The sequence below is a fragment of the Ambystoma mexicanum genome, chromosome 6p, assembly GCF_040938575.1.
Source record: "Ambystoma mexicanum isolate Mex_15411 chromosome 6p, UKY_AmexF1_1, whole genome shotgun sequence".
Classification (NCBI taxonomy): domain Eukaryota; kingdom Metazoa; phylum Chordata; class Amphibia; order Caudata; family Ambystomatidae; genus Ambystoma; species Ambystoma mexicanum.
The window spans coordinates 1,420,639,842-1,420,663,772 of record NC_090935.1 but is presented as its reverse complement, the minus strand read 5'-3'; the positions used below and the strand labels follow the sequence as shown (position 1 = coordinate 1,420,663,772).

The 23,931-nt window shown below is 45.8% G+C and overlaps 1 protein-coding gene across 2 annotated transcripts in view; it reads right to left on the bottom strand.

Annotated features, from left to right (window-relative positions):
- The window catches only part of LIN54 (lin-54 DREAM MuvB core complex component), an 825,244-nt gene that overhangs the window by 70,960 nt on the left and 730,353 nt on the right, over positions 1-23,931 (bottom strand). Inside the window, exon 13 of one of the 2 annotated variants that reach the window (XM_069626122.1) lies at positions 1,715-1,917. The exons of the other annotated variant lie outside the window; for it this stretch is intronic. Coding sequence (XP_069482223.1) covers positions 1,715-1,917 — 203 coding nt within the window. The remainder of the gene's footprint in view (positions 1-1,714; positions 1,918-23,931) is intronic. 2 annotated transcript variants of the gene reach the window in all.

Here is a 23,931-nt window from a genome sequence, read left to right as displayed (position 1 = left end):
CACTCATCAACACAGAGTCCCAGTCTTCAATGAATCCATCATGTAAATGCACGATAGACCACAAGCCTGTACCACCTGTCTAAGAGATACAGAAATAGTTTATTTGAATGAACCCAATAATTGCATGCATTATGTTTGATATACCGTTTCTAATGTAAGTCATTGTGATGCTTTATAAAGTACCTTTTTCATGAAAAGTACTGACAGTGCTTGGGATATCAAGTGGGGATCAATTGAAAAGCTGAACGCCCATTCGATCAAAAACAGTTGGGGAGATGGGGGTAATATTGTTTTCAACTTCCAAGTGAACGAAAGTAATTGTACGTGCGTTGATTCTAAAGATGAATATTAGGATCTGAGATTAGAAAAAGAAATGTATTCAATTTACAGAAAAATGCTTTTGTCAGTGACTCATAAAAGTTACAATGATAAAGGTGAACAACATGCAATGTTAGCCTTCTCGGTTGTCAAGCACATAACATATTGAGTTAACTGACTCGTTACTTGGATTACGAGGGCAAACTGTAGATCTAAGTTGGTGCATAAGGCCCATCATCATTCGCAACAGTTCTTGTAAGGCAGGCTGCCCTGAAGTCACGCAGCTCGGTAACGTATAGCGGTGGTGTGTCTTCTTCGGCATTGTAGGCCAAGCAGCCAGAGTTCTCTCTGTAACAGCAGTTTTCCAACAAAGCTGGCATAACCCAACAACGATAGCAGTTACACCAGGTGGAAACGTCTTCCATGCGACTGGGTTCAGGCTGCGGTGATTGATCACCACAACTAGCAACAGATTCCCCCTGGTCTTGACTTTTTACTCTTTCACAGATTTCCTCTTCTCAAAACTCTGACTCTAACATGTAGGGCTGAATAGTGCTCATAGTTACTGAATACTGAAGTACAAAATCAACAGTGAGATAAATAGAAATGTTTTTATTTGTTTACAGTAATGAAATGAGGTTTCACATTAAAATTCAATGTTAATTAAAAAGAAGCGAAAAAACAGCCATGTTAGAAAAAACAGTTGTGCAAAGACAAGATTAATAGGGACACATTTTTTAACTTTACAGGGACACATGTAAAGAACATGCCATATTAAAGTAGAGTTGAAATATGATTTGGTAAAGAATAAAAAGCGACTACTGAGTTAATTATCGGCAGCAAACGTACCTGTTCTCAGTGTGTCGCACTTGGCAGATAGCTGAACAGAACAGAAACAAGTCAGGGAGACTTGAAAAGAAATACACTGACTCAAAGGAAAAAGAAACTCCTACGGTATGTGTTCAGAAAAGGTTTCTTTATATTTGTCGAGAAAAAAGGCGTCTTGGCATTTCCATGGAGAAATGTCAATAGATTGTGCACAGAAGACATTCACCTGAGACGTGCATTGGTGTTGTGAACAGGGGCGCAAGCGTCTAGTGAGGTCAACTTTAGGGGCGGGTGATCTGTATTACTGCCGCAAGGGTACTTGAAATTACAGCGAAAGATCAACGTAGAAGATTTCCACAAGATGGCGGTGGCCAGGTAGGCATTTTCGCATGTATAAAAGTGAGGAAAACAAAGGAATTTTTAAAATATGGATTGATGTATGACTGAAAATACATCACCGATCAATTGGGACAATAACATTTCTGAGCGAACTACCCTTTTAAGAGAAGATAAAAAAGTACATAGATTGAAATCCAACCTACTTAAGTATATAAATGAGGCAACTTACTTTCCACCACCACTATTAAGCACTGGTGCAGGTCTTGTTATTAAGTCTGAAATTTGTGACGAAAGCTTTGTCTTTGCAGCAGTCTGTTGCTGGACTCTTACTTCTGCAGCATCTGCTAAGTGCATTAATGTCTTTCGCTCAGGACTTTCTTCAAAGTTCTTGCAACCAATGCATTTGCAGATAGAGGAGCACATGATTTTAGCCTGAAAAGATGAAAACATGCCATGTTACGGATCCTTCATTTGATTTGTAGGGAAAAAACTGCTATGAAGTTTGAACGCAAAGAAAGGACATGTGCTCACAGAGATGCATCTGCTGGCAACCCATGTTGGTACTATGTGACTGAAATGAGCTTGTAGGCTAGGGTTCTGCAAACTGTGGCTCTTTAGCTTTTTGGACTAAGAACCCAACGGCCACCCAGACTATGCTGGCTAGGGCTAATGGAAGTTGTAGTACAAAATATCTGGAGAGCCAAAGGTTACAGACCCCTGCTGTACGCCAGAGGGTATAAGCTGCATATGTTAATTGACTGCCTTAGGTCCCGGACTGAACACAACGCAGTCTTAACACTCCTTTCTTGAGCTTGCTGTACCAGGTTTACAAATATTCTGCAAGGTCAATCTTTAAAGATTCTCTTTTCACTGACTGTACGGATGAATTTGTTCACATTTCATTCACACAAAAATTATGACTGCAATTCTCCACAAGCAAGTCATTTTATGGCTTGTTTCTATAATAAAGAGAAAACAATATATAGGAGCACAAAGGAACTAATCTCAAACGGCCAAGTCCACGTTTAGGGATCACTAACTCCTGACTACATGGATATAGTCCTACATGGATTCTAATCCTGAATTAGGTACATTTCAGAATTTTGTGGCTAAACAAAGTTTTTATTCATTTCTAGAGTCAAGAGAGGAAGCAGGTTGACATTTCTAAATGAATAAGAAAGTCACCTTTTACAACCATAGAGATTGTGATGTCCATGTGACCGCGGTCACGTGGACAAGTTAATAAAGATGAGCACTGAGCCCGCCGAAAGGCAGTTCCCACTCCACCTCCACACACACGGTGTCTGGTGTCTTTATTTCCTGTGATGCTACGTGCGTCACAAGAGTAGGCCGGCCTTTCCCCTCACACACAACACTGGCGAGGGAGGACGGGATCCCCTGCAGACCCGTCGGAAAGAATTCTTCGAGTGCTCATGCTCCCCCGGCAGCACAGGCTCGCTGAGCTACTCGCGCCGGGCAGTAAAGCCGGGGAGCGTGAGGGAAAAAAAATGATGACATAAGACCACCGTCGCGGACTTAAACAGTGAGTGCTGCGCTTCTCGCACAACAGTCAACGACTGTCACTACAAGCCCCAACTGTGCCCCAGCATGCCCACATAACGCCACAGGAGAGGGAGTGCCTGGAATATATATTTTTTTTTTACATATACATCGCCTGAAGTGAAGCTAAAAAAAATATAAAAATAATAAAACCTCTGTTTGAGAGAGTAAGCACTACAAAGACTAAAAGGACATTTTAATCACCCAAAGCAAACCTAAATACTGCCATAGCTACAAGTAACAGTACAGCATGTACTAGTAATGAGTGCCTACACAGACAGTGATACAATTAAAAGCATAAACCTATTATCCCAGTTGAAATCAACAATACAGCACATGTGAGCACGGAGCATCTAGTAGCCCCCATATGAATCCTGTGGTGTCGCAGATTTAAAGCTCAAACACAGCACCAGGAATACCTCAGTTTATGGGAAGAGCACATTAGAAAATATACACGTGTTGACCCTTCTGACTCATCCACAGCCAAGCTAAGCTTGTCAGGATGAGGTGGCAAGGACTGAGTGTGCATATGGCAGATGACATCACAACACCACAGAGTGCAAAGCCAAAGTCGAAACCCAGACACCAGTACGTGGTTGGATACCGCGCAGAGTACATTCATGCAACCATTTGGTGCCCGCACCGGCCTCTGGTGGGAACTGTGGCTGCAACAGTTTGAACTCTCTCTGCACACCCGCAAGATTGAAGACGAAGAGATGAAAAGAGCATTTCTTATGCTTAACCTAGGCACGATGGCCCTTCGCATTTTCAATGCCCTACCAAACCGAGGTACAGATTGTGACTATGCAGCTATTAGAGACGTCCTCACGAAGAAATTTAAACCAAAAGCCAGCCATGGCTTTGAAAGATTCAAGATGAGTCAAGCTAGACCACGCCCACAGGCGAACATAGATTTCCACAGTCGGCTGAGAGAGATGGCGCTGTCGTGCGATTTCCCAGATGAGGAGTTTGCAGTCCGGCAACAAGTCATACATGGGCTGTCTTCGGAGAAGGCCTGGAGTCCTAGCTGAAGACCTCCCGCTCGACACCATTCTGACAATGGGATGATTACGTGAAAGGACAGAGGAATACGCGGCAGAGATGGAGCAGATTATAAGCCGCTTACCGCTAGTCACTGATCTGTCAAAGAACAATGCCCCAACTGTCAATGCCCTGAGGCACCAGAGGCCACAAGGAAGGCCATCCAACAAGAAGTCAAAAGACTGCATATGGTGTGGAGGACAACACAGCAGAAACGAACCATGCCCCGCATACGGCACCACGTTCCATAAGGGCGGGAAAGAGAATCATCATGCATCAGTATGTTTGAGTTCCAAGCCACCCAAGATACTACCGGCCGGGAAAGGGCACCACGACACAGATGACAAAGGAACCCGAGGATCCGCCAAGCGTCGAGAGAAGCAGCTGCACCGTCAGAAAAGACCAATATAGCTAAGCCCCGGCAAAGTAGAAGTGGGCACGCACGTGCCATTGGGGGTGAAGAGTCCGACAGTGCAAGTAGCAGTGAAGAAAGTCAATCCAGCAGGGAGACATCCCCAAGCAACACCAGATGGAACTACAATCAGAGAAGGGAAAAGGCACACATGATATCAGATGTGAAACCAGGAAACAACAACGACCACAGTAGTGCCAAGTCACAACGATGTACATTGCTAGTAGGAGGTATTCCAGTTACCATGATGATAGATACCGGAGCCACTGTAAATGTTATGCCAGTCTCCAGATTCGACGAGCTTAAACCACAGCCGGCTCTCAGTCCTGTTGTATGCATATGGGTGCAAGAAGCCTCGCCCAGTAACAGGATACTTTAAAATGACACTTTCACCGTGGCGTTAGCTGCAAAACCCGGATCCATGTTGTGGATGCTGGCATTGAAACCCTGCTCAGCTGCACCACGGCTGAACGCCTTGAAGTGATACAGTTCAATCTTGCAATCCAGCCTGGGAACATTGAGACTCTTCTATAGAAACACAAAAAACTCTTCACTGGCATTGGGCGTCTCAAAGGTCGTTCAGTGAAGCTACACATCGACCCAACCATTGAACCCTGAGCAGTGAGGCACAGGAGAGTCCCTTTCCATATGAGAGGCTCCTGTAGAAGCTGAACTGAAGAAGTTGGAAGATCAGAAAATCATCGAAAAGACAACAGGAGCCACCTCGTGGGTCTCTCCCATGGTAGTCACGGCAAAACCAAAACAACCGAATGCTGTGCATATCTGTATTGATATGCGTCTCCCAAATGCAGCTATTGGTCGAGAAAGACACATTACGCCAACGATTGATGAACTGATCATAGACCTCAGTGGCGCAAATGTTTTTAGCAAGCTCGATCTTAGATCTGGCTATCATCAGATTCGACTGGCCAAGGAATCGCGCTACATTACCACTTTCTAATCGCATTTAGGACTCCAACGATACCGTTGCCTTAACTTGGGATATCCTCAGCAGCGCAGATCTTCCAGAATGCGATTCGACGAGTGCTCCAGGATCTACCAGGTGTCGCCAATGTCAGCGATGATCTCTTAGTCTATGGGAGAACAGAAGTGGAATTTACAGCTCAGCTAGCAGCGACTTTCCAACGGCTAGAAGAATCAGGACTCACAATACAAGCTGAAAAATGTGAGTTTGCAAAGAAGTCATTAAGTTTTTTTGGGTATGTAGTCAATGAAAAAGGTGTCTCCCCAGATCCCGGTAAAGTGAGTGACATCAAAAGTGCAAAAGCACCATTGACTGTCGGAAGTAAGTAGTTTTTTAGGCATGGCTACGTATTGTGGCCGTTTCATCCCAGATCTTGCCACAGTCGCTGCTCCACTGCGAGAACTCACAACAGCCAAAACTGCATGGCAATGGGGCATCAGGGAAGAACAGGCATTCCAGAAAATAGATTTGCTTTCCAGTGATACCATCATGGCATTTTTTGACATTAATCGCTCCACGGAACTACTCGTGGATGCTAGTCCAGTTGGATTAGGAGCAGTGCTGACACAAAAAGACAAAAATTGAATAGTCTACGCTATTGCATTCGCAAACAGAGCACTTACACAGGCAGAGAAAAACTATGCTCATATAGAAAAAGAGGTACTGGATATTATTTGGGGATGCAAGCATTTTCAAGTGTATATCCTGGGACACCCAGTAGCCGTACTCACCAACCATAAACTACTCATCCCTATTTTTGGAGGCACAGCACCACACCCACCTGCAAGAATTGAACGGTGGCTACTGCAAGTGCAACAGTTCGACCTGAATGTGCAGTACCGTGCAGGAGCCGACAATCCTGCAGATGACTTATCACGCCACCAACAAGCAGCCACGGCATCTGAACGGGAAGCTGCAAAAATTGCAGAAGAACATGTCTGCCAAATTATTGAGATTGCTAGACCAAAAGCTATGACGCTAGAGGAAATTCAGTCTGAAACAGAAGCTGATCCATGCCTACAGCTTGCGAAAACTGCTATTTTGACAGGGGAATGGAAGACATTCCTGTCGGCAGTCACTGGGAGAACACAGTCAGCGCAAGAACTCCTACAGGCACTGTTTGGGATACGTCATGAATTATCCATATCAGTAGAAGGACTAATCCTAAAAGGGCATAGAATTGTGTTGCCGCTGTCGCTACATGAGAGAGCAATCCAGCTGCCACATGAAGGACACCAGGGTGTTGTCAAAACTTTGGCATACCTAAAGTCACACATCTGGCTGCCTCACATGCAACAAAAAGTATTGGGCCTTGTAGAAAACTGCAGTGCCTGCCGGTCTTCTCGTTGCCCAGGACCGCCAGAACCCGTGGAATACCTACCAAGAAGCACTCGCAGGTGGGAGTCCATCAGCATTGACTTTTGCACTGTCGCCAATGAAGCCTACCTGTTAGTGGCAATTGATGAGCACACTAGGTATCCCGAAGTAGAACTGGTCTACTCCACAGAAGCAGAAGTGGTTACCAGAGCTCTCGAAAAAATGTTTGCAACGCATGGGATTCCATCAGCGATTCGAAGTGATAATGGCCTGCAGTTCACAAGCAAAGAATTCCACCACTTTATGAAAGAACTGGGAATACGCCATCATCACATCACTCCATACTGGCCGTAAGCGAATGGAGATGCTGAGCGATTCATGGCGTCTATCAACAAAACTATCCGGATTGCAAAGGACAAAGGTCGCAGGTGGCTCCCTGAGCTTTACAGATTCCTATGCACGTGCCGTCTCATGCCACACTCTTCAACACGCGTCAGCCCGGCAGACTTGATGTTCCAAGTCCCTATCCAAGGAGGTTTGCCCCTGCACCCCTCCTGGAAACCAACCCCAGTCGACTGGGACAACATTGAGACAAGAAGGCGGCTACATAATGCAAGAGAGGACTTAGCCAGGAGGGCAGTGACCAGTGACCTACAAGTTGGTGACACAGTACTGGTGAAAACTCAAAACCGAAAGGGGAAAATGTCACTGCTGTACGAATCAGAACCTTGGACAGTAACCCAGCGAGAGCACAGCCTTGTGTCAGCCACGCAAGGGCGTGAGTCAGTGTCAAGAAATGCCTCCCACTTCCAAAAAATCCCGCCAACACTGTGGGAGGAAGGAAAAAGAGAAAGCAGTTTCAGCGGATATCAACCAGCATAGACCAACAACTCTCAAGAAGGGCAGAGTGAAGAGACACACTTAAGGTCTCCAGCCTATCTAAGAGAAAAAGAAGAAGAGCATGGAGACACACCTCACACTACTCCACGAGAGAGGAGTGAGCAGTAGACACTAAGGAGACAGCCAATTCCGTCAACAAGGCTGAAAGGCTATGTTCTTAATAGTGTCTACATTCGGTCAAGATGAAAACGAGGAAGCAACCTGGAAGGAGACGTGAAAGGCTGTGCCAATGGCAGACATGTTTACAGAGTTGTGAATTTCCACAGGCATTAGAAGTAGTGATTGAAGGAGAATGCACAGAAGACTCCAGAGGTTGAAAGACTAGGTTCTCGTGTTATGAATGTCTGTCACTAATACAGACATTCTTTATGTTTGAACAGTTTATCTAAAGTTTTCTTGATTTTAAATATTTGCTTGAATACCAGCAATCTTTTATGTTTGATTAACCATCCAAAAGTTGATGAGGGATGTGATGTTCACGTGAGCGCGGTCACGTGGACAAGTTAATAAAGATGAGCGCGGAGCCCGCCGAAAGGCAGTTCCCGCTCCACCTCCACACACACAGTGTCTGGTGTCTTTATTTCCTGTGATGCTACGTGCGTCACAGGAGTAGGCCGGCTTTTCCCCTCACACACAACAGAGGTCATTTGGAGGCATTGGTATATATGCCCAATTTGCCTGTAGGGTATGTTAATTACAACACACCTCAACCCCTAGGGGATCGGGGTATTGTTAGATCTAGTTATAAGGTCTTTGGAATTACTTGTTTATTAAAAAAAGTGTCTTTACTTAACAGGATATCAAAAAAGAATGGAAGAGAATTTGAATATGTTTATGGGTTTTAACTCAACAAACACAAGACAACACCGCCCCTAATGAATGTCCCACATTTATATGTTTGAATTGGACAGAAATATGTACAAGCAGGGCCTGTATAAGGATAAGAAGCAAGCACAACAAATATACTAATAAGCAAAAAGCCCCAGTGTGAAGTGTCACCCGGAGGATTTGTTGAATTGTTAACAAGTTTCATTTATGTTATTTTTTACTTGTGTTTTTTAAATATGTGTTTTACATGATGTTTTATGTGGTATGATCATTTTACGATTATTTTTTTATTAATAAAATTTGGATTATTACAATTATATGGAAAGAATGTTTAAGATTATATAATCAGCCTGGTTCCCCTTTTTTTGGAGTATAGACACTTTAATTACAGCTTCTTTTTGTAGACTGTATGGAGCACCAAGGAAAGAATACCAACTAAAAGGATCAGGGATACCCCATAAAGGTGAAACTGAAACAGTGACATCTCCACCAGTCAGTTCAACAAACTGCCAGTTTAGTGGCACAACGCTTGCTTCAGACATAGCGAGCTAACCACGAAACATGTGATGGCATTTAAATTTAAAAAAAGAGAACATCAAGACATTTTTAGAAAATTATTGTAATAAGATGCCCTATGGCAAATTGGGCCACTGCTAATGGATGGCATTACTCTGGCATTTGAGGTGCCACTTGGCATACAAACTAAATAACATGCATGTGTGAGGCTGAACAGAGCCTGACCATTTGAGAAACCAGAAGGTGTCTCAACCCACTAGTCCCCGGGGATCTGTCATCCCAGTGGCCAGGACACGGCCATCGCTTTTGGATCCCGTTCCTGGGGGTGGACCAGTGCGGCAGGATCACTTGGGTAATGAGTCTTTGGAGAGTGGGAGACCGGATGGTGAGACACAGTGTCCCCTTCCCTATAACACCTTTACCCCATACAAACAGGTATGATATTTAGGAACTCTACTCCCCTCACCCCCCTCACAACACAGACACTTTCTCACGGACAGCTCGCTATGAGCAAAAACAGACTAACAACCGAACAGTATACCTGACGTGTCCCAATACAAAGGTCAGGAAATTACAGACCATCACACACACCTGACTTGCATTAAGCTTCCCCTCATGGATAAAAGGCGGAGCACGAGAGCACACTCTGAGCGAGGCAAAGCACACGAGGAAACCGCCGTTCTGAGATGGCAGTTTAACAAGAGAAGAAAGATGGCAAAACAGAAGGGGATTATCAAGGAGGGAAATTCCCTTGACCTTTTTGACAAGGACTGGTTACCTTCATGAACCCTCGCTATTCGAAAGCAAAAGACCAGGAAACCACGCAAAAAAACCTGCATTTTGTGTCAGAGATACCCAGGCCCTCCTGCGTCAATCAAGGCGGGTAGAATCACCAGCCAGTTGGGGAGACTGATACAAGACCGGTCTGTTGAAGCCAAGGTTGCAAGCAACAACATTGTATGGTGAGTGCTGGAACGAACATTGCTAAAACGCATGTGATAAAAGATGCAAGTAAAGTTGAACTGCTGATGATTGATTGAACTTTCAAAGCAAGATTCAATACCTTTGACAGAGTGGACCGGCACCACGTGGGTGTTCAATCAAAGGTCTCTGTATGGTATTCAGCTGAGAAGTGGCAAAAGTGAAAGTGAGAAAGAAGTTATATCAAGAAGAGAGCGAGTAACTGTGAATCAAAGTGGTCCTGCGATGGGTTGAGCAAAATCCAGTGCACAGTCCAAAGTCTTGAATTTTTGGAGTAAAGAAAGTTTGGCATAGTAGAGAAAGTTGATCCGAGCCCAGCAGAGGGAGATCAATTGAAAGCTTTGTGCTAAAGTGGGTATGAGCCTGGCGGAGGGCGACTAGGGGTGAACAGAAAATCACCTGAGAATTTGTACATGAGAAATACTAAGAAGAAGGGAACTTTGATGTGGGTCGTGCTGCATTAGGTCGACTGACTAAGACTGATTGACAAAGACTTTGGCACAGAAGGCCATGATGTTGAAGCTTTGAACTGAATCCTCATGCTAGAGAAGCTAGAGACTGTGCCAAGCTTGAGTGTGCCGCCTTGCCCCATGCTGAAAACATGGAGAAGGGAAGCCAACACCTTGAATATCCTGATATCAATTCTTAAACACTTTTCTTTTACATAACATTGTTTCCCACAGTATTTGTACTAAGAATTAAGGAATGGCAATAGGTACAGGGCCTTCTATTTTGACAGACTCGACTAGGACTGCTTTATTATTATTTGAGGGTCGTAGCTTGCTGCCATCTTTAGATTTAGGATTAGCTAGGCATTTTGCAAACCCAATTGAAGTTCAATAAATACACTTGAACTGTTCACTTGTGTCGGTCTCACTGTTTGATACCATGCCTTCCTTACAACCATTCGTAACTATCTGAGCTATCCAAGTGGAGCAAAATGAGCAAAAGGCAGGGGGAATGACGCCGAAGGCTACTTCCATTTAAAAAGTCAGAACAGGTTCAAAGCAAAGCAACAACATTGGGGGTCTAACATAGGGTAACATCTTTCCTAACATATGTTAATGTTAAAGGACATTTGTACCGCGCACTATCACCACCGGAGTGGTCCCTTGACGCTCTCGCGTCTCCGACAGAGGAGGGGAGGTTGAGTTAGTGGGAGGAAGCAGCAAAAGTGCAAGAGAGCACTTAGGGTAATATACATCCCAAGGCTGGACTTCATAAAACAGAGGAAATCTGTTTGCGCTTTTTTCAACTGTTTTGCTTGCATCGGATTACTAACCTGTTGAATACTAAGCACCTTTATCCAATTAGTATGGCTTCAATGCGCTTGTGGGGGTGGGGGAGGCACAAGTCCAATGTATGGGAAAAGTGTCAGAAAGAGTAGAATGCATGTGTGCATTTGGCCAAATAGAAAATGGGTGGGATAGCCGTGCCCCAATAAGCTAACCATGAGGGTCAGGCCTGTGGATGGGTGCTGAGGTGGTCAGGAGAGTGAGCAAGTGCAGGAGACTCGTACCCAGCTAGAGTGAATTTTTGTTGTGGGACTTTGCTGCATTCTGATGACAGAAATGTTGTGCTTTGTGTTTTAGTCTGGTGTATGGGGGGCAAATACGTGCAGGTTGGTGGCTTTGCCTGTGGCTTGTGTCCACTGAAGTTGTGCGTAACTACGCACCTTGAGCTTCAGTTGGCACTTTGCTTACATGTGCCTGTGGAATTGGTTCATCAGGTCTGCTCCAAGATTAAACTTTACCTTGTGTTTGAGGATATACTGAGCAGGCACACATCATTTCATGACCTAGGTTTCATGAAACTGAGTGGGAAGGGGTGGAAGGTCACATCTTAGATATTCTCCTCTGCTTTACAGTTCTATAGCCCTCAAAATGGAGTTATTCCCCTGTTTGTGGCTGGAACAAGGGATAACGAGGGCTTCTGGCCGTTATCCCCATTCCAGCCACTGGAACAGGGAAGGCAATTAGCACCCCGGGTTACCAAAGCAGTACACAGGGTGCTAAAAGAAAGTTTAAAACATTTTTTTAAAGGATTTTCCTTCATACAATGGGACACGCGCAGTGTCTCGTATGAAGAAAAATCCTTTTCCAAGATGGCAGTCATGATGGAAAGGGAAGCAGGGCTCCATTCAGAGCCCCTCTTCCCTTTCCATGGCAGCCTGCGGGAACAAGGGGAAGCAGTGGATGTGGCGGAAGCAACCGCCGACGAAATAAGGTAAGTAGGGGGCTGAAGAAAAAACAAAAGGGGACAGGCCGTGGGGGTTGATGGCAGGGGGAGCATGGAATGCGGGCTGGTACTGGCGGTTTAAGCCTGCATTCCTAGTTATCCGATTGGCTGGCTCCCCCTGCCAAGGCACTAAAGTTATTTACAACTCTCCTCACAAACGGTAGAGAAGTAAGAAACAATTGTTCTTGAGCTTAGCTGCCATTTGCATCTGCAGCTGCTTTCTCATGCTTGGGTTCTATTCCTTCCCGACTCCTGCTCGTCTGCTTTGTACTTCCTGACCTTGACATTAATGTGATTTAAGGGCCTAACTTAGGGAGGTAACAAACATCACATGCACGAATCATGAAAGGGGGGGCCTTGAATTCTGTGATGATCCTGTGGCGTTCCCTGCTAGGGTTATGGGAGTTGGCTATTCGGTTTCCATAGAAGGATCTTTTCCCTTTCCTCATTTCTGTTTTGTAGATCCTGATCTGTCTGGTATTTAATGCATGTGCAATCTTATTTCTAATGGTGAATAGATATATTTGTTTAATATAGTTGCTCACTTGCTTGAATAGTGGTGTTCTGTGTGGACCGATTGTAGCCATAGACCACTCTCACACTTATCCTGAGACTAAACTTGGACTGCTCTTCCAATCTATCTTAAGGTTTTGTCTAACCCGTCTTCTCAGTTTGACAAAAATAAGGTGGCCTCCTAAAACCCTCCCCCAGGAGCCGATTTGAGGAATCCATCTTAACAAATACATAACGGTATTTTGAAAAGACATTGTCCATTCTGAATAGAAACCATTTTCTTCATGTATAACATGAAGCTGTGCTCCATTTGAAGCCACATGCCATGTCCACTTATGAAATTGAAACGTAATTTGCTTGACTTGTGCAGTTTTAAATTTGATATTTCTTTGGTACAAGCTGGGTTTTCTCCTGCTTGCATTTCTGAAAACAAGATGTTGAAACATGCACTAGTCCTTGCATTTTCACACATTTTGCTCAAATGTATTTGTAGGTGATGGTATTATTGATCTAAAGTGTTGCTTTGTATTTGACGGGCTCGTTATTTATTTTCTGCAGTTTTCAGTAAAATACCTAATTGTATAAGTGCAGCGAAGTACTAAACTTTTGTTTCCTGGTTGCCGTAAAAGTACACCACGTATAAACCCAGCAAGGCACTACTTCAGCAATTAATGCTTTATTTGCATATTTGTGGATTCCTTTTTTCCCTGAAAACCAATGAACAACTCATGATCAGGGAGTCAAACTTCCAGCGTACTCCTCAGGAGGTATACACCAAAGACTTCTTTTTAGAAAGAAAAAGATGTTCTGACTTTGATCTACATTCAAAATGTAGATGTCGCTAAAGTTTAAATTAATATCCATCTCTATAAGAGAATTTTCACTGCAGTCTCACCTAATTAACTGAAAGGATGCAGCAACTACAGGCTCCATAAGCAATTAAAGTAGTGGAGCTTCAGTACATTATCTTGACATGAGAAAACAGATTTATGCAAACCTTTCGTTTTGCTCATTGTTGCAACTGGCCTCATTTATTCACGGGAGTCTGAAGGGTGTTTCAACAGATTTATTAAAATACAATATAAGTTATATGGACTGTTCTCTGCATCAATGTTAGACCAGTAATTGATTAGAGGCACGGTCTGGAAAAGGGGTTTGGAAAGTGGCACTAGGGCCTTCCTTCTCTCTCTCCTCTGGGAGTTTACATGGTTGCTTTCAGGAGGGTTCTGGAGATGTGGTTCTGGAACTGGGAAAAAAAACACTAACCAGGAACCATATCAGTAGGCATTGGGAGACAGAGTGGCCATTCAATTGTGTAGTCCCTCCACCTTACTTTGGTCCTTTATGGCTCTAACCAATGAGGTGGCAGGGTTTAAGCTCCGCCCCAGGCAGCCATCTTCAGATTTTGAGCCGTAAAAGACTACATGTATGATGACTACTGGACGTAGGAGCAGCCTCTCAGGGGAGGCAGGTGGGCGCAAGTGAATCTATGAAAGATACCAATGCTGGAGAAATACACAGTTACAGCTAAGTAACTTAAGACTTCTCCACCACTGGATATTTCATAGATTCAGATGCTTGAATAGAATACCAAGCAGTTAAAACATGCCTACAACATTATGCATAATCTGCAGATCCTTCCGTTAGCCTCACTGTACAGCAACTAAATAGGTTACATCATCAGGGAAGGCGGGAAGAGAAGCATGATGCGCTCCGTGAGGGTCATTTCTGACAGCACCTTGGGTAGGAATTTAGGATGCGTTCCAAGGTCCTTAAGGAACAAGGTGAATGGAGTTCTGACGAGGGGCTTGAAACTCACTAATCCTCCCGGGGGATGTGATGGCTACCAAGAAGGCTGCTTTCCAGTAGAACAGTTTTATGTCGCACCTATGGATCGGTTCATACGGTGGTTCCATGAGTGCTGCCAAGACCGTGTTCAGGCTCCAAGCAGGAACCGGCGTTGGCGGTTAGGTACGCATTAATCCTTTCAAGAATATCTTGAACGCCGACTTGGTGAGCAAAAATTGTTGACCTTGGTTTGTCGTGTATGCCGATATGGCAGATGTACCAGGATGGATGAGATGGAGAGCCCCGCTTTGGCCAGATATAACAGGTAAGGTAGTATGTGTTCGATCGAAGCATCAAGAGGATTCACCAATTAAGCTTCGCACCAGTTGGTGAAATAGGTTCATTTACAAATGTAAGTGATCCGTGTGGAGGGAGCCCCGAGAAGCCTTCATTATATCCCAACACTCTGCAGGAAGATTCAGGTTAATTAACTTTCGCTGCTCAGGAACCACGCCCTGAGTGACAGGCTTGCTGGGTCATGGTGGAGAACCTTGCCATTCTGTTGCATTAATAAACTCTGATGAACTCAGAAGCGGATCGGAGGCCATCGGGAAAGGTGTCCTAGGGTTGGGTACCAAACTTGGTAAGCCCAATCCGGTGCTATTAGGATTATTTAGCATGCCTGTTCTTTTGTTCTTTCAGTCGGCAAAGCGCCCTCACTATGAGAGGGATCGGAGGGAAGGCATAAAGGAATTTCTCTGTCCAGTCCACTGAGAAGGCGTCCCCTATCGAGAGGTGCTCTGGATATCTGGAGGTGAATCTCCAGCATTTCCTGTTGGCCTTGGTGGCAAAAAGGTCACTCTGCGTATTTCCCCATTTGCGAAATATCCGTTGGACTTCTACTCCGTCTAGCTCCCATTCGTGGGATGCTGTGTAGTCTCTGCTTAACTTGTCCGCCAAGACATTGTCCACTCCCGGCAGGTGATCCACCTTCATTGGAACCTTGTGAACTAAAGCCCAGGCACACAGCTTTTGGGCTTCTTACAACATCTCCGACCTTGTGCCTCCTCGTTTGTTCATGTAATGCATGGAGGTTGTGTTGTCTGTCTGGATGGTTACCACCTGTCCTGCTAGCACCAGTAGGAAGGTTTTCAGCACCCACCGTATTGCCCTGAGCTCCAGAACATAGATATATAGTTGAGACTCTTGGGCGGACCATGTGACCTTTGCAGCTCTCCTAGGTGTGCCCCCCAGCCCGATAGTGATGCATCCGTCCTGAGGAGGAGGGTTTTTGTCGGAGCTTGGAAAGGCATTCCCTGCTATAGGTTTCGAGGTGTGCCCCACCACCGAAGGGCCTTGTGAAAAGTTGCTGGTAGTTGTATGGTATCCTCCCATGACCCGAAAGCTTGCTTTCACTGGCGGTCCAGGGTCTCTTGAAGTGGTCTCATGTAAAGTCTGCAATTTGGTATGAGGAACATACACAAGGACATCATGCTCAGCAGGGATTTGAACGAGCGTACCGTGGCAGTCACGTTGCTTTGAAACCATGATGTCAGATGGATAAACGCTGATACTCTGTCTGCTGATGGTCTTACTTTGGGTATGCTGGTGTTGATTTCTGCTCCGAGAAAGAGCACCGTCTTGCTGGGTATCGGGCAAGATTTTCCTTAGTTTACTGAGAAGAATAACCCCTTCAGGGGGTTTTTATTGCTCTCGCCACTGCCATGCCCGCGAGTTTGAAAGAGCCAGTCATCCAAATACGGGAAAACCTCAGTTCCCATTCTTCTGGTCGCCACTGGTGCAAGGCACTTGGTAAACACTCTTGGTGCTGACTTTAGTCTGAATGGGAGGACACAGAATTGGAAATGTGACTCCCCTATTGCGAACCTGAGGAACTGTCTGTGGGCAGGATGAATGGGTATGTGGAAGTAGGCGTCTTTCAAGTCTAAAGTGGTCAGGTAGTTGTGTTGGTTTAGACATGGGAGGACGTTCTGAAGGGTTGTCAATGTCATCTTGAATTTGATTCGCTTGATAAATTTGTTGACAGCTCTCAAATCCAGTATCGGTCTCAATTGACAGTTTTTCTTTTTCACCAGGAAGAAACTGGAGTAAAAACCTCTTCTCATTTGATGGTCTGGGACCAGCTCTATAGTTGCTTTTAGGAGCAGTTTGCGAACCTCCAACATGACATGTTTTAAAAGATGCATTTTGCGTGAAATGGGAGCAAGGAAAGGTGGTTGGTCCAGAAATTCGATGGTGTGACCCTTGCGGATCACTTGCAACACCCACTTGTCTGATGAGATCTGTCTTGAAAGGAGTTGCCCTGTGTTTTATGACCATAGGAAGGGAGGCTGAACCCCCTGTATTTGGATGTTGCCCCTCGAAATGATCAAAAAGACCTACGATCTTTGTCCTCATCTTAAAAGGGATCTGATGGCTCGTGCCGTATCGGTGTCTGCCTTTGTTCCCTCGAGATGGTCTTCAACCTTTTTCCCCAAAGAGATCCTGCCCATCGAAGGGCATGTCTAATATTTGAGCCTGAACCTCTGGTCTAAAGTTTGTAGCCTTCATCCAGGCTTGTCCCCAAGACTGTACCATGGGCCATTTGCCTGAAGCCCGATTCCGCTATGTCCACTGCCGCAGCGATCATATGATTGGAAGTAGCCTCACCATCCGACATGATTGCTCTGGCTTCTTCTTGAACTTCTGCTGGTGAGTGCTTGGCCAATCTCGACATGCGCAGCCATAGCTCACGGTCCAGTCGTGTTGTTATAGCAAGAGAGGTCCCAGCCCTGATGGTCAGAGGCTGACGGAGACCTTCCTGCCATGCCCTCCAATTTACGCCCTTCTTTGTCAGGAGGGGCCGACAAAGGTGATGATGGATTAGCCAATCTTTTCCTGGAAGCAAACGTAATAACCGAATCCGGTTTAGTGTGCCCTCTTAGGCATAGTGGTGCAGTGTCGGGTGCCTTATACTTTTTTTCCGGTCTTGAGACAAGTGCAGGAGTGGACAAAGGTGTAGCCAAAATCTTAACTCGTGTCCCATATAGTGTCCAAGAGAGGGATCGTAGTGATTGTCCTACTACGTTTATCTCTATGTTCATAAAGAACCAATTTATTCTCCTCTGATGTGACTTGCAAATTGAACAGGTCTGCCGCTTTACCGATTATGGTATGAAAAGACACCAAATCGTCGGGTGGTGAAGTGTCTCCTGGGGAGTCCTTAGGCTTTTCAACAATGTAATTGTCCCACTCGCTTTGCGTGTCCGGCTCATGGGTGATTTCCCCTTCTTCAGGGTCAGAAAATTCTCTGAAAGCATCCTCTTGCCAGTCTGAGACCGATGCAGTGGATGGAACTACCGTAGGATCCCTTATAGGTGACCATGGCCTAGGAGGGGAGACCCTTGGCGGCGAAGCACTGAGCTTCCGGCTTCTGGACCTGTGGGGAAGCTTCGGTGAATGTGCCCTCTTACGAGGTCTGCTCCTAGGAGGAGAGCTTCTTGGCGAGTTATGTAGGAGGTGAAGTATCCCTCTGAGGGGATCTTTCCATCGGTGTAGATCTATGCCTTTGCCTCTGACATCTATTGAATTTGTCAATAATCCTTTGCGTTGACACCATGAGTGTTGGATCGTATGGATCCGCAGGCTCCTCCGTAGTGGGTTACCAGGGAGCACTACTCTCCTTGGGATTGAGAATTGGCCTTTCAGGGATGAATTCGATGTCTGAAAACTCTTCCTGCAGGATAATGTCGGGAAGCTCTGTCATTTCTCGGAAGGGAGACAGTGGAACTCGTATGGGTTAATTAAGGTCCTCTGGAGTATGGAGAGCCACACCCATCAGCTTGTTTAAACCGCTTTCATTGGATTTACTCTTCTCCGTCGACGAGGGAGTGATTGGTGCCGTCAACTGTGTTTTTGTGGACGGGGGGGATGTTCCTTCTCCGTCAACGAGAGCTTTGTGGACGAGTGAAGGGATTCCTTCGTCGACGATTGCTTAATGGTGGCTGATTTCCACGACGAGGACTTACTTGTTGATGAGGTTTGAAGTGCCGTTGTGTATATATATATATATATATATATATGTTTTTTTGGGGATAATTATTTAAATTATTAAAATTATTAAATCACCAAGGATTCCCGGTCTGATGACGGGAAATATTCAAGCACAAGCATCTGAATAGTTAAAAGATCCAATGCTGGAGTAGATAATGGTCCCTCTCCACATACCCCACTTCCCCCTTTGATAGTGTCACAAACCTGACCTTATAACAATATACTCATTCTAAAGATTAAGCATATGTTTATTCACTGGAAGTAGTGAAATGTGAAGGTGCATGCAGCGTATCTAGCCGAGCAGAACAATCTAACTCACTCCAATCCTGCAGCACTTCGTTGCCACTCAACCAGGGCACAGACCCACCCATTCACCACCACGGATTCAATTTAATTTATGTGCGCAATCTTGAAAACACATCTAAATTGCGTGTCTTTACATTGAACATAGGTACACATGATTATCCAAAGAAAGACTAGAGAGTGAGTTTTCCTTCCGATTGCCCCAAACCGGTAAAGACCGTCATGTTGGGAATTCATTGTTTTTTTCCAAAAGGGATAGTTAACGTTGCACATTGTAGATTAGTTTTGCCTCATCAGTGAGGTAAATCAACTACCGCCTATGGTAACACTTTAGATATTATCTATCTCGGCTAGCATACACGTAATGTCGTATATGATATGATAGGTTATTTATAACGCGCTCAATACCCTGATGTTTCTAAGCGCGGACCTGGAGATCAAACGTGTTGCTCCGTGTTGTCTTGCTTCCAAGGCGAGCACGTTGCCCCTGAGCTATCTTAAATAACGTTTTACTTTTCCTCAATTTGTATGCATTTTTACAGTACTTTGTGTGGTGGCATTTTGTCTGTGTCTGGTACTGTTAAGAATCATTTTTGGGAATTTGTGAATTCTGTGGGACATCCCCCACTTCTTTATTCTTTGGATCTCTGACCTATTTCCGTGACCATAAGGACTTTTAACACTTAACTGCTAAGTGATCTACTCATAATGGAAAATCCCATGCACCTAGGATGAGCAATATCTTCCTTAGCACTTAAGGGGTTACAGAAACCCCTCTGCCACTGCAACCCTTTTGATGAGTATATGGTCCCATGGTTGACCTATGGCATCTCCATTTGTAGACTTCTTGTGTGGACAATCTGCAGAAGTGGAAGACATGACTTTAAAAATACACTAAGAAATACAAAAATACATTACAAATCATAGTTGCAGGCAAAAATTACAGTTTTTGATCTAGAACTCCCAGGACCTTAAATTGACTGCAGAATAAAAATCCACTAGCCCTAAAGACAGTTTCAGTCGAGGAAAATGTGGCCCATGGAAATTGTTAAGCATCCCAGCGTACTGTCACGGCTTCCATGGGGGACGCCCCACCCCATGAGGGCAGGGAGGGGATGCCGCTAACAGATACTCCTCCGGGGAGTGGAACTCTGTGGATCTCATGGGGACGGCAGCCCTTCATGGGACCAGTGACCATGGCCCTGGGAGAATGCTGTATTCCCTTAAGCCTTGGGTGTCCCCACTCTCCTCATACCCCACTCAGGCCCCTCTGGTCTCCCATACCTCTAGATGCTATAGTCGACTAGAGGGTCTCATTAACAGTATTGGGACGAGGGAGACTTACCCAAGCTTAATACAACATACCACTGAGCCAGAAGATGGAATAAGGACGCAAAAGCCAACTGCAGTGCTTACACACGCAGTACAGCTTTCAAGAGGCAGCCTCAATCATAAAAAGGGAAGGAGGACAGAATGAAGCATTAAACCAGCCCTGGAGGAGAACGGAATGAGACGGCCATTCTGTGGCAGACCTGAAGGCTGGAAACCGGGACACAGATGTGACTTTCAAAGAAGTCCAAGCAAGGCAGATCTGACTGGTGGCAGAGAGAAAAGAATCCAGACCAACAAAAGCAGACAGAGAACAGGGACGCAAGCAGCAAGAGACGTGAGGGAGAGTCGCAAGAGAGTAGGTTAGCGTGTCATCAACACAGAAGCTCCACTCAACCTCCAGAAGAGACCCCACCACCCCCAAGACTTTCCACAGGTAGGGAAAGGGACGGACCGGTTATTGGGACACTGAAGGAATTAAGAAGCCCCGTAAATATAGCCCAAAGAGCAAAAGGGGATTTCAGAGGAATTATACAATGTGATATAAACTTTGTAAACCGGATAAAGGCATTCCAAAGAGCAAATGTGGATAACACAGGAATTCTACAACTTGATACAAACTTTGTAGATCATGTAGACACATCCCGAACAAAGTAACAGACGGCCTGGCCAACGCACGAAATTCTGGCCAAAAGACTCAGTTGGCAGAGGTTCAAGGGATGGGCCTAGGCTCAGGGGATAATGAGGCTGCGGTGTCCCGCGAGGACCAAGACAAGCCAATATCTCAAGCGATGTTATCCCAGTTCATGGGCAAATTGGTGGAGAAGATCACAGCAGTGGGGCAGAAGAAAATGGACAAGCTGCGAGACGATCTGGCGGAAGGCCTAAGGGAGATCAAGAGAGACATTAATAAAGTCGAAGAAAGAGTGGACATTAACGAGCGTGCCATTCAAGAACTGACCGAGGATGCAAGAAAAGTGGATAACTTGCTGGAAACCCTGGCTGCGGCCACAAAAAACCTAGAGTCACAAGCTGAAGACTTGGAGAACAGGTCAAGAAGGGCGAACATCAGAGTTAAATCGCTGCCAGAGGACATCCCGGATCAGGAGCTGGCCCCATCGTTGAAAGAAATATTTGTCGATCTGCTAAATTCGGACTCGGACTCAGACATGCAGTTTGACAGAGTTCATAGGGTGGGTCCGCGAAGATCAGAGCCAGGATCTAGACCGCACGATACGCTGGTGGCTTTCCATAATTACACAGTAAAGGAGAAGATTTTGGAGAAGGGCCACTCACATCACTTACAATGGCCATGAAATCTCTCTATACCAAGACCTGGCAAGGATCACGCTAATCAAAAGGAGACGGATGGGTCGGTCCTGTCCTTCCTAAGATCTCAACAAATTTGCTACAGATGGGCCCACCCCTTCGGTTTGTCTTTTGTCTGGCAAGGCTCCCATCATAGGATCACAACCTGTGACCAGGGGCTGGCCTTGCTGGGCCTGGAGGGGCAGGCCTCTGCCCCACTGGTGGGAGCAGAAGCGCAGTCGGGTGGGTGCAAATCATGGGAATGGTCTACAATCAAGCCCAAGAGAGGAAGGAAGAAAGCTCCGGGCCAAGTTCCCAGGAAAACCATCAACAACAGGGCTCTGGAACGTTCATCTGAGGAGGGTAGTCCTCCAACAGTCAAACAGGACATTCTTCGGTTGTGTGAGTCCTCTAAAATAGAGCCCGGGAGGGCGCTACCGAAAGCAGATCAGTTGTTGGTGATGGGCAGTTCACTAGAGCTGTAATGGGCTGCAGGAGTGGGGAGGGGGAGGGCTGGGGTCTTGGAATGGGATTGGGAAATCCTGCATGGGAAGTTTCTGGGTTTATTATTGAGTTCGGCTCTCGTGGAGAAATCACGAGGGGGGCTGAGCACCAGCCGGTCTCGCCTGGAAGAGGGTGGTTGGGGGGGGAGTTGGCAACGGGGGTCGTGGGGGTAGGGAGGGGGATAGATCCAAGGTTCAGAGCTGGATGGCCCAAACAGCGGCTCTTGGATGGAGTGCACACTGCAAGCAGCAAACAGGGGAGGGCACAGGGGGTCCAATATGGTTAACAAGGCTCCACATGAAAATATGATATGGCTAGCTCAGATGCACTGAAGTTCCTTTCTCTAAATGTGAACGGCCTCAATTCCCAGGTTAAGAGGAGGAAGGTGGAGAGGTACCTCAGGCAGGAACAACCCCAGGTAGTAGCACTGCAGGAGACCCATGTACTCTCCAAGGACACCCACAGGATTAGATTCCGGGGATACTCCTGAGTGGTTCAGGCCACGCAAGCATGCAAGAAGGGGGGGGGGGTGTCTTAATTGCTCTAAGAGATGGATCATATCTGACCATTAGGGATATGCAGAAGGATAACCAAGGAAGGTACCTAGCGGTGATACTCGAGGGAAAGGTGGAGTATTTCACGGTAGCAACCCTCTATGCTCCCAATCATGCTCAAGACGCCTTTACACAAAATATTCTCACACGATTAGGGAAATTTGCTAAGGCGAACATCCTGCTAATGGGGGACTTTAACTTAGCCTGGGACCCTTCCAAAGACAGGAGTTCCTCCTCTTGGGAGGTACAGGGGGGACCGTCAGAAGATCTGGTGAAGAAAATGCACGACTTGGCCCTGGTTGATACATGGCGAGAACTCTATGGGGAGGCGGAGGGATACACCTTCTACTCGCATGCACACAGGTCTCACTCGCGGATAGACTGTCTGGATTTCAAAACCACTGTTGGGAAGGGCGACAGCATTGGAGTTAGGGGCGATTACCCTCGGAGATCACGCTCCACTCACCCTGTTAATGGCTAAACCTAAGGGACCCCCTGTTATTTGGAAATGGGGTTACCCAGCCTCGTTCCGAGATCCAGTCTTGGTCAGGGAAATAGAGGAGGAAGTAATTGAATATACCAACCACAATAAGTGTGAGGACACAACCCCTCAAATCTGGTGGGACGCCCTCAAGGACACAATTAGGGGCAGGATCATAGCAATCAAGGTCAGAAGGGAGCAGGAGCGAAGACTGGAGGAACAACAGCTGGAAACAAGACTTAGGGATGTCATGGCTCGCATGGGCTCCAGGTTGTCGGTAGCCACCAAAAAGGAATACAGGGCAGTGAGAGGTCAGCTGAACCTAATACAAACACGAGCAGCCGAACGCAATCTCCTCCGGCTGCAACAAAGGTTCTATATCAAAGGCAACAAGGCTGACCGCTTGCTGGCCAGAAAGCTACGAAAGGAGGCAGGTGACAAAACATTCCTAAAAATAAAGGGGGACGGAGGGTTCCTGTTCACAACGAATCCCGACATTGAGGGTGAATTTACCAAATTTTACGCGGACCTCTATGGCTCATGTAAGCCCAAAAGCGCAGACCAGGAAGCTTATCTACGCGAGACAGGGTGTCGACGGATTTCGCAGGACGATAGGGATGCGCTGGAAGTTGAGATCACCACGGACAAAGTTAGAAGAGTCATTAATAACCTACCATCCAGTAAAGCCCCAGGCCCTGATGGGTATGTGTCTGAATTTTATAAGACCCATAAAGAAGTGTTAGTTCCCATTCTAACCAAATTATTTAACTGCATAGGGTCCACTGGAAATCTCCCCAACTCCATTAATGACGCCAAAGTAATCCTGATACACAGA